Source organism: Poromitra crassiceps, assembly GCF_964638095.1.
Source record: "Poromitra crassiceps genome assembly, chromosome: 15".
Lineage (NCBI taxonomy): Eukaryota > Metazoa > Chordata > Actinopteri > Beryciformes > Melamphaidae > Poromitra > Poromitra crassiceps.
In genome coordinates this window covers 26,236,186-26,247,327 of record NC_139634.1, presented here as the reverse complement: position 1 = coordinate 26,247,327, position 11,142 = coordinate 26,236,186, and the positions used below count along the sequence as shown (strand labels likewise).

General features: G+C 42.7%; 2 protein-coding genes across 2 annotated transcripts; both read right to left on the bottom strand.

Moving 5' to 3' along the window:
* Window positions 1-794: 794 nt before the first annotated feature.
* On the bottom strand, window positions 795-7,215 carry aurkb (aurora kinase B). The gene is made up of 9 exons (XM_083652019.1): window positions 7,089-7,215; window positions 6,550-6,591; window positions 6,189-6,264; window positions 6,057-6,096; window positions 5,625-5,813; window positions 3,759-3,897; window positions 3,003-3,151; window positions 1,834-2,008; window positions 795-1,278 (listed from the first exon to the last, which is right to left on the bottom strand). The coding sequence occupies exons 1-9, from the start codon at window positions 7,101-7,103 to the stop codon at window positions 1,111-1,113; spliced, it is 993 nt and encodes a 330-aa protein (XP_083508145.1). The 5' UTR covers window positions 7,104-7,215; the 3' UTR covers window positions 795-1,110.
* Window positions 7,216-8,323: 1,108 nt separating this feature from the next.
* Window positions 8,324-10,711, bottom strand: LOC310790341 (F-box/LRR-repeat protein 12). Its single transcript, XM_083652018.1, has 3 exons — window positions 10,602-10,711; window positions 10,404-10,479; window positions 8,324-10,065 (listed from the first exon to the last, which is right to left on the bottom strand). Exons 1-3 carry the CDS (start codon window positions 10,700-10,702, stop codon window positions 9,016-9,018), a joined length of 1,227 nt encoding a protein of 408 aa, XP_083508144.1. The 5' UTR covers window positions 10,703-10,711; the 3' UTR covers window positions 8,324-9,015.
* Between the last annotated feature and the right edge of the window lie 431 nt (window positions 10,712-11,142).

Here is an 11,142-nt window from a genome sequence, read left to right as displayed (position 1 = left end):
CACGTGAATACATTAATCACAATAAAGCGAAGACGGAAGACCGAGTGTGATCCTCTCGCTTCTTGTTGATGCTCTCTGTTGATGTGTAGTTATCATTTGGCGACCTCTAGCGGACTTGTCTTGCCACGACGTTTCTCAAATTCATTCAAAAGCTATCTACTCTGTTAATAAGTAAAAGTACGTGTTTTTGGTGGGAACAAGACATAGATAGCTGCCCTGAACAAAGGGATTTATAGGAGTCAACATTTTAAAAATGTTTATACTTTTACGTTCCAAACTGACTCATTTGGGCTAGTTTACAAAGTTACCGACTCTTGTATGTTAATCGCAGTTATTCGAAGTATGTCAAATTAGCAATGCTACCTAGGCGCTTCTGTGAAGCACAAATGTCCTTGTAAGTGAAAACGTTGGAGAATCATAAAGTTTATCTGGCAGCGGTGGGATTCGAACCCACGCCTCCGAAGAGACTGGAGCCTTAATCCAGCGCCTTAGACCGCTCGGCCACGCTACCATACGTACAGTGTATCATCAATTAGCTTTGTGAATATCAACCTCAGTAACTTTTGTCCGTCGATTACATTAACGTTACATCCACGCATATCTACAATCTGTGCCAGACATTGAAGCCATTCCGGCAGCTTGCCCTAATGCAACGGAACTAGTAAACAATTTGATGTTGGTGTATTGCTTCATTCTAGCAACTAATGTTACATTTTCAATAACAAGCAAGAACCTTAGTAGAGAACATTATCCACAACAAGCCTTTACAACATTTTGAATATTTATTAGAAATTCAAGATAGGCCTAGATAAAAACCAAAAAACACCCCTTAACATAAAACATAACACCTAAAACTGAAAAACTGCAGATCCCACTAGACCAGGGGATTTCAAAGTCACTTTGAAAACGTCTGCACTAGACATTGAAAAATACCACATATATAAAGACTGTACAGTATGAAACAAGTGGGTAGTGTTTCTACCCATTGGTTATAAAATGTGTCAGAAAGACAGTGTGAAAGCCAGGGCAGTGAAGAGCAGAAACACTGGCCACGAGTCTCTCCTGAGTGATGGCATCTCCAGGTGGAAAGCAGGCTGGGTGGGTTCAGGGCTACTTGGTAGCATAGGCCGGGGGTAAGACGCGGCGTGAGTTGCTGCGCACCCATGGGTGTTCAAGGACACCCTTTAGTGGGAGGCGAGCGCGCGGGCTGTGGCGGAGCAGCTTGGAGATCAGGTCACGAGGGCCGTCTGTGATGATGCTGGGGAACGTCAAATCCACCTGGAAACAGCCAGATGGCATTTGTTTATTTAATTAAACCCATATCTCTCATCACATTACAATGTTTACTGATTAAGTTTTCCACTCATTTAAACATGTTTCATGGGAGGCGAGGACGCTGTGCAGCCCAGAGGAGCTGGACAAAAAGAGAAAAGGGGACAGAGAGGTAGACATGATGCAAACTGAGGTCTAGTTCAAGATACTTGGCACCCAAGTCTCCCAAGGAAATAAAGGTATGGCAGAGGAAGGTACATAAATTAACTGGTACAGGCTACAGCAGCATGGTACAGCAATAGTACCTGGGAGCAGCAGAGAGTAAGATAGAGTGAAGTAGCCTTGTTTACCACAAGAATTAGCATGTGACGAACCAGTACCATCTTTGACAGAAGTGCAAAGCTAGCCATGCTTTATGGCAATTAACATTTTGACCAATCCAGTTGGTTGAAACTGTTGTTCCTGCATGACAGCCTAATCCAAACCACCACTTGCATAAGCACAACATTTCTCAAATTGTGTGCACTGGACTCCAAAAGCAAAAAGGAGAGCATTGCTAACCTTTGTAATTCTTTTGTAAGTGTCTGTATGGCTGCTTGTTTCGAAAGGCGGGGCGCCAACCAAACATTCGTAGCAGAGGACCCCGAGGCACCACAGATCCACCTTCTCATCGTGGGTGTGTCCCTCAATCATCTCTGGGGGCAGGTAGTCCAGTGTCCCACACATGGTACGACGCCTAGAGGAGTTCAAAACAAAAGTTGAGCATGGGATGCTGTCAAGCTATTAAGGGTCAACACTGACCGGACATTAACATTTAACCAGCAAAGTTCTGCCAATAAGGAAAACCAGTGCAGGGAATTTAAAAAATGTATTTTGGGGGCAACTTTTGCCCCACTGTCTAAAAAAAGATTGGGACATTTACACAATTTCATGGGCACTTAACAAATAAAGTGCATACAGTTCAGGGTTGGCACAGGTCTGGAAAGTACTTGGATTTAAGAAAAAATAATCAAGGACTTGAAAGTGCTTAGATTCATAAAGGGGTCCTTAAAAGTTGCTTGGATTTAGCGTAGCAGAATCTCTGAGTCTGAGTGCACCTCTGTAATCTCAAAATTCACATGATAAAATGTTTATGTCATCAGTAGCGCTGGGCCAAGTTTGATACACTTTCTTCCTTAGTGCTGGGCCAAGCTTTCTTCCTGTCATTGGCTGTTGTTGTGGTCTCTCATAGGCATTAGGTAACCTGTGGTGGATACATTTTGTTTTCATCTCTCTCATAGGCATTAGGTAACCTGTGGTGGATACATTTTGTTTTCATCTCTTTTTCCCCCAGGCTTTATTGCTTGAAAAGTCTTTGAAATTGTGTCGATGAAACACCAGATTATGTTGAAAATCAAGCACTAAGGAGTATATTCAAATTCAAGCATATCCCTAACCTTGAAAACACGAGTTAAAATTAAAATAAAGCATTTTCGAAACTTTCAAGATTTAGTATGAACCCTGTCCACCGCCCAAGCATATTTTTTACCGACCAAAAAAAATAAATGGCTCAAACATCCACTTGGACTCAAGGGTAAACAGATTACATTTTGGTGTATTCTTTTTAGGTCATGTATACATTAATGGACATAAATACACTACAGTATCACTAACAGTCACTTGTAATTACTAAGACTTTCCCAATAATGTATTATCATTATTGAGTAAAGTTATGACTGTAGTTCCCTCACCTCAGAGACGGTGCATGGACCGACCAGCCAAAATCTGCAATTTTCAGCTCTCCACGATAGCCAAGGAGCAAATTCTCTGGCTTGATGTCACGATGAATCACTTTCCTCTCATGGCAGTATATCAGAGCATCAGACATCTCCTCCATAAACTGAAAATATAAAAAGGCTAGAGTCATTAGATCACATCACCAAATGCTAAACGTAATCCAGAATAACCATAATCATATTAAATCACACCAATCAGCTCAACATCCAAACTAATGACAACCAAAGCTGGCTGTGGCTGAGGAGGTAGAGTGGGTCGTCCACGAATCAGAAGGTCCGTGGTTCGATGCCCGGCTCCTCCAGTCCGCATGTCGAAGTGTCCTTGGGGAAGATACTTGACGCCAAAATGCTCCTGATGGTTGTGCCAGCACCCTGCGTGGTAGCTTGCTGCCATCGGTGTGTGAATGTGTGTAAAGTGCTTTGAGTGGTCAGTAGACTAGAAAAGCGCTATATAAGTGCAGTCCCTTTACCATTTAAAAGTAATCCAGAATAACCATAATCATATTCAATCACACCAGTCAGTTCAACATCCAAACTCTAATGACAACCAGTCATGTGCCTTACTGCCTTAACTCCCACTCAAATACAGGATATAGTGAGGATTCATATAGTGAGAATTACTGTCCACCTGTAACCATCAACAAAGTAGACTCACGGACAACCAACAGGACAATTTGCAAACATAGCCTTTTGAAAGCAACAATGACTTACTGTGGCAGTACGTTGTTCATCAAATCTCCCATATTTCTGCAGCTCCTTATACATTTCACCCCGTGGGGCATACTCAAGCACCAGGTAAACGCGCGTGCGGTCATGGAAGTAATTGTAGAAGGCCAGGATGTTGGGGTGTCTGTGACGAAAGCAGAGAAATTACATTACGCGTCACCTTCATACAATCACTAGCCATGTTTCTGAAACAAGGCAAAAGTAACCTGACAGAGGTTACAACGTAAAGTCAACACATTTGTGACACAAGATCAAAATCACTGTTTGAGTTGTACGAATCTGTATGAACCTGATAAATCATTTGTTTAAAGCTAGATGCTAAAACAAAACACAGGACATGTTTTGGGGGAAATGTAGCAACATAAAACCCCTGGTTGAACAAACTCAACACACAACTAAACAATTAAAAGTTGACGGTCGCACAAACGAAAAAAATATAATTTGCATGCAAGATATCCATGACAGTCCCTAGAGAGGTTAGCGTAAAAAAGCCACTGCTTCAGTAATACAAACACACAAGCTGAAATTCAGTTCTGAATCATCTGCATCACATTACATGGAAGCTATTGAAATGAAACGTGAATTTTTCATGAAAACAATTCTGTGTTGTGAGACAGCTGTCCCCTCAAAGTTATCACTGTACCTATTGCAGCTTTCTTTTGTAAATACTATTATTGTTGGTTATGTATTTCTAAGTTGTGTTTCTCTGTCTGGATGACTTTACCAGGTTTTCCATTGACTATGGGAACCCTGTTAAGGCACACTATGCAGGAATCCTCAGTTGCTGTTTGTAAACACACACTCATGCAGCATTCAAAGTTGGCTCCTCTCCGGCTCTACTAGCGAGAGAGGGAGCAGTGATCGAGCCAGCTTCACGCAACCTTTAAATGAGAACAGACTGTGCGTTGTTATTGCCTGGGGGCCACACCCCCCACATGGGGGTACTTCACAAAGGTTGTAGCCCAGAAAAGTCCCTATCGTGCGTTCCTCTATCCCAAAATAACTGGGATGTGGAGGCTAAATGACATCACATCCGTCTTGTTAGCGTTCCATTTGCAGAAAACTTGAGCTGGGAAGTTCACTGTTCATTGGTCAGATCCAGTCGCTAGCCAGGCTAGCCATTGTTAGCAATAACAATTGACAACATGGCATTTCGCGGCATACAAACACTGCAGCCTCATGTCCACACAGATAGAAGTTAGGCAGTGCTGTGTGTACAGCTGATTTAATGAGACACAAACAAAACAGAAGTGCTAAATAATGTTACTACGATTACTACTACTGTTGTTGCGCTGCACAGCCATCTTCGATTTTTGAGGGTGGGGCTGCTGAGGCTCCTACGAGTTTGGAATGGGAAATACCAGCTCTGATGACGTCACCGCCCAGCTCATGACCTTTGAAGTCCTAAGATTACCAGTCGTAGGATTGCAGGCTCTCTGCAGATACCGTAAATACACCACCACATACTTCTAATCTACTGGGTCATAAGTAATGATTGAGAGGGGGTGTTTTTTTATGAGTCTATACAAATAAATCCTTTTATTTTATTAGGAAAATGCTGCATAGTGTACCTTTAATAAATGTAGAATTTGTTTGGGCAACAAATTAGCTCAAGTTGAAAGGGTGAGATTATACACACATCTGTATACAGTATAGGTGCAAGACTATAGCAGAAATAGCTGTATCAGTGAAAAGAGATGGAGCCTGCACACTTACTCCAAGCCTAGTTTAATAAGGGGAAAAAATTGAGACTCAAATGTCAAATTTTTTACCTTATTAAACTACAGCTAGGAGTAAGTGTGCAGGGCTCAACAAATTAGCTCAACAACAAATATTTTTCAAGATACTAACTGGAGATGGGCCTGAATCTCAATCTCTCGTCTCAGCTGATGTTCTACGCCCTCCTTCTCCATCTGGGACTTGAACAGCACCTTCAGAGCCACAATGGCATCCCCTTTCTTCACCTTTGCAAGGTAGACATTGCCGAATTTGCCCTTCCCCAGCGGGCGACCAATGTCAAAGTCGTTGATAGTGAATTTCCTGATGAAAAGTGAAGGATGGATACAAATATTCTGGTGTTAAATATTTGTAATGTGTACAGGCCACCACTTAGCAGATTGAAAGAATGTGATAAACAAAACAAAACTGTAAAGCAATACATGGCCCCATAAGTAACAATGCTCTGAATTGTGTGCCCATTTTTGGGATAAATCCAAAAAAGCAGTGTTGGGAGACAGACTCAAACAATGTGGAGAGGTGTGCATGCGAGAATAATATACTCACTTAGGGGGTGAGGTGATGGTTGCAGCGACTCTCCCAGGGCCTAGAAACGAGGATACAGTCAAAAAGGCAAATTTTCCGGTTGTGTATACCGTATTAATGTCTGTTTATGAGGAGAGCCGGAGGTAACCTTACCTGTGATTGCATTTCTGTCTGTGCTCACTATCTGGACACGCTGTGGGCCTGCAACCATGCTTGTTGCGAGCTGATTCTGGAGAAGACATACACCAAAAAAGTAACAGTTAGTAACTAACGTTAGTTACTAGTAGTAAAGCATCCTCAATCGTCTGTCACTCTCTTGGCACTACCGGTTTCATGAAGGCGGGTAACAACAGTGATTCAGACACAATTTGACAAATAACGCTAGTTAAGTTTAACTTCTTAATATAATGATGTCATCTTCATGTCAAATACATAGGTTTTCTTGCAACAAAAAAAAGGTCATAGGTAAGGTTGAAGTTAACGTTAATCTCATTAACGTTACATTAAAACTTACTGGTCTTTGGAATAGTCTACCAGGTTCTTGATTTTCCTTATCCTGAAAAGAAAACAAGACACATCACACAGATTTTAGCGTGTTTTTTTCTTCATAAAACAGACTTGTCATTATTTTCAAGCCGACTGCAGCTAATTCAGACAATGACAAAGGGCAACTCTAACGCACAGCATAGCATGTAGCTACGGAGCTAGCTAACAGGATGTTCAGCTAACGCTAAAGCAACTAACCTGACCTAACGCAGCGGCTATAGCTAAATACGGTTATTGATCTGTGCTGGGTAACGTTAGTTTGGGTTAGCTAACGTTTGCCATATTTCGTACCTGTATATTGGTGTTTCGTTGTAACGTGGGACTTATATTATTTAGTAACGTTAGCTAACGCTGCTATGCAAAAATGTGCAAAGCTATCGTTATGTTAGCACTGCTGATCAGATCTAGCGTTAGCTAAAACGGCGTCACAAGGCACTTGACGACTGAAATCGTGAGAAAGCATCAGGTACCAGACATCGTTATTTCGCTTTTAACCAAAAACCTTACCTGGAATACCTGCATCGTAGCAAATAATTGTCCAGTAACGCTCTGGCCTTGCTACTCGGATATTACTGTGTATGCACAGCTCACAGTCGTTTGAACAAGCTGTCTTCCCCCTCGGCCGCCAAAGTTTTCAAAAAGGCTCTCTTGACGTTCGCGATTGGTCGCGTCACTCGCGTCGCTACTTAACCTTCTTCTTCTTTGCGTTTTATGGCAGATTGCAATCCAATTATTAAGGAGCATACCGCCACCTATTGTACCGGAGTATGCAATACAGGATATATTTTTTCCTACATCAGTCTATGAATGAAATTAAATAAAAGAAAGAAAAAAAAAGACGAAAAACTCAATTCTATTAAACAACCCTGTAACTTTTAAGAATTCAATCACCCCTCTGTGTAATCCACACCTTATCTCCTTTTGTTCCCAATATCCCTTTCAAATCCCATCCTCACCAAGCCTCTCTCACCCTTTGTTGCAAACTTACCCTTTCTTTCTTCATTATATTTATCACAGCATTAATATGTGCTCAGTGTTTTCAACAATATTACAGTGTGCGCAGTCTTGTGAATTTACTTTTCCCAAAATAGTCTCATTTAAACCAGTGTGATCAAATCTTAGCCTGGATAGAACTACCACCTCCCTTCGATTTCTCCCATAAATACCATGTGCTGTAACTGTCTTTTGAACCCTATAGTATCTTCTGCCCAGTGTCCCCATCCCACCTTTTCACTATGTAACCTCGCGTCACCAGGCTCTAGTCGCCAATTGATCTCACAAGGTTATCCATCTTGCAAGCAGGGTTACTAGTCGCTGCTCGACACAGAAAGTTCCCATTGGTCAGAAAACCTTTGAGAGGAAACGTGTCATTGGTGCTTGCTAATGTCAGTCAACCCCCCCCCCCCTGCTAGGATTTTTTTTTTTTTTTTTGTATTTAAACAATAAACAGTGACAAAGAATGACAAACAAATATACACTGCTTAATATGACGATTGAATTGCATTCTCGTTCTCATCCTACAGCATGTGCGGCAAGTGGCTGCTTCTCACAACAAATGGATGTAGTGTCCACATCCATGGGAGTAGCAGGCATGAGTTGCTATATGCATACTTGTTGATCAACAGTTTGAAGTCTTTGGACCAAAATACTCAAAACTCCATGTAAGATTTGAGAGAATAATGCAATCGATTTACGAGACAAAGACGACAGGATACTTTAGGATTGGGATTTAGGATTAGGATTTATTCAAAATAGAAAAAAGTTTCCCCCCAGTTTCGCAATGATCATTTCTACCTTCTTAATAGTGCTTTAATTTCAATAGTTTATGTCAAGAGCACACATCTTCCCTGCTATTCCTCCTTCAACACATCTACAAATATTGCAGTATGACCATCTAAAGCAGTTTTCTCAAAATACAAGAGACATTCACAATTAACTTTTTCTTATCATTTCAAATAAGCATGTAGGGGGGGGGATGGGGGGAGGGGCATGATTAAGTCAGATTACTTGAATGAATGTCGACATACGTGACAATATCATCAATATCAATGCTTCTGTGACACCAAAACCAGAATCATACACAAACAGTATTGTGACAGGATGAGTTGTTTAGGAGTTGGAACGGGACACAAGTGGATCACCGCCAACAATAAGCTTCGGTGCTCTACATTTGTAGCTCACATCTGCTTGTGGGTTCACAATCTAGCAGCAACATTTCCTTTCATTTGTTTTATACCACAACTGAGTTTAAAGAGTATGCTGAGTGAAAATACAATACTGCATTTTTGTATGCATGTCAGGCTTTTATTTTTATGTGAGCAATAATTTGGATAGCAAGAATATAGTCACGCAAGTGTTAAAACTAAAGAGAAGGAAATGGTACCATTTTTCCTAGAAAAGTTAAATACAAAGTAATCTGAAGCTGCGTGTAAATTTAGTCTGAATTGATCTGAACAGAGCAGTTGGTGAAGACTAGTGTACAGCGCGGCAGCAGGCCAGCCAGCGAGCGACGCAGACTTGGAATGGGGTCATTCACATCTAGTTTCTTGTTGTCGTCATTGTCACTGGCTTCAGCTACAGCTTCCCCACCTTCCCGCTCTTCCTCGCCCCCGCCTTCCCCCTCCGCGTCCGGCGGACACTGCCGTGGCTGGAAGAACACATCCGAAAACTCCAGCAGCCGGAGCTCACGGAGCATCCTGCAGCTCCGCAGTATCTGCATCTCGCTGAGTGTGCAGGCCCACAGGCACAGGCGGTGGAGGTCCTTTAGACGGCTGGCACACAGCAGGCCCGGCCCTACCTCCTTCCCACCCAGACTCAGCTCCTCCAACCCCAGCCACCCTGCCCCGAGCCCCAGGGAGGCCATCTGCAACTGGTAGCCATGGCGCCCAGTGACGCCTATTTCCAGAAACTTGAGCCTGGAAAGGCCTTCCACACCAGAGACCGTGTCCTTGGCGGCAGAGGTCCTGAGCCCATTGGCGGTCACACGAAAGGTGTCGCGCAGCTCCAGACGACTGAGCCTCTGCCATGACGTGAGACTCTGCAGATGTTGGTCTGTGAAAGAGGGCACATTGTTGAGGACTAACCTCTCAATAGCAATCCCTGGTGGAGAGGCAAGCCCTTTTCCTGCCTGGTTCCGTCCTTGTTGCTGAGCACCAACATTAGATGTGGTCTCTCCCCTATCTTGAGGACCAGCAGGTTTACTAGGGAGGCTCTGGTTAAAGAAGCCGGGAGGCAGCTCGCAGCCACGCAACTCTAGCACCTGCAAAGTCGGGGGCAGGAGCTGGCAGCTGGGCAGGCCTCTCAGGTCTGTGTGCAGTAGATAGAGTTTGCGCAGACGTGGGCACTTGGCGGACAAAGCTTTGAGCCAAGACTCTGATAGAAAGATGCCTCCTCTGGCCGAGAGCAGCAAACCACGCAGCCGCAAGCATCTTAGCCCGCAACCCAGGTACTGACGGACCAGAACCCAGAGTATGCGGGATGTCACCTGGCCCACAATGGACACCACACACAGTCCATGCCATCGAGGAGTAGACACATACCAGTGTGTGTATTTGAGTGAGGAGACAGACGGAGGGAGATCGAGAGGCAGAGTGGGGCAGAAGAGAAAGATTTTGTGTCAATATTTGGATAGAAACAACTATTCTGTAATACAATCTATTTCAACAGCCAATTACTATGTTTTTATGTCTAGTATATTATTATACTTATTATAATGTCAACTAAGTAATATTAGGCTAAATTAAACAGTGAATGTAACTTACTTGAATCTTAAACTATAATGTACCTTTACCTGGTAACTATAATTACCAGACACAATCTTACCCCTTTCCATGCAGTGAGATCAACAAGTCTCCATAGTCTTTGGTCTTTAACAAGACGTCTCCATCTTTTACACACTCTGAAAGAACACAGTTAAATATATAATCATGTGACATGTCATATAACAAAGGGGGTTCTGACTTTTCTTTACACACGACGGAGAACTAACAATAATGCCAGTAAACGTTCTATTTCCCTTACCTTCCAGCTCTGACGAGCTCTCGTACACTAAGATACGATAAAACATCAATTAAAATGTTCTCTGGGAAGTAGTCTAGATTACAGGTTTTGAGTTCTTCCATTTTGTAAACAAAACTCTTGAACACGGACTAAATATCCCGACGCACACGTTGCGTTCGAATGAGGAATCCTGAAGAAACGATTCCCATAATGACAACAGGACCTAGCGGTAGTCAGCAGGTTTCGGGTCAAATCAAGCCCCCAGGAACAGCGCCAGGCTGTGAGGCAAATTGAACATAGTGGCCAAGCTCGGTATTGCAAGTCACGTGACGCCATGCAGCCCAGAAAGATAAATTCCCATCCTCATGCTCTGGTAAATATTTATGCTCAATAAAATATGTATATCGATGCCTGTATCGCTAACTACAAGTACTTGGTAAATTCATGATGTATAACACTGAGCTAAATAAAAAGATGTATAACGGATATTAAAACATTTCAATGTATCAACAGTGCCGCCCTGCGTCCTCTCTCTGAAATTGCGCCTTTTAAATAACGATCC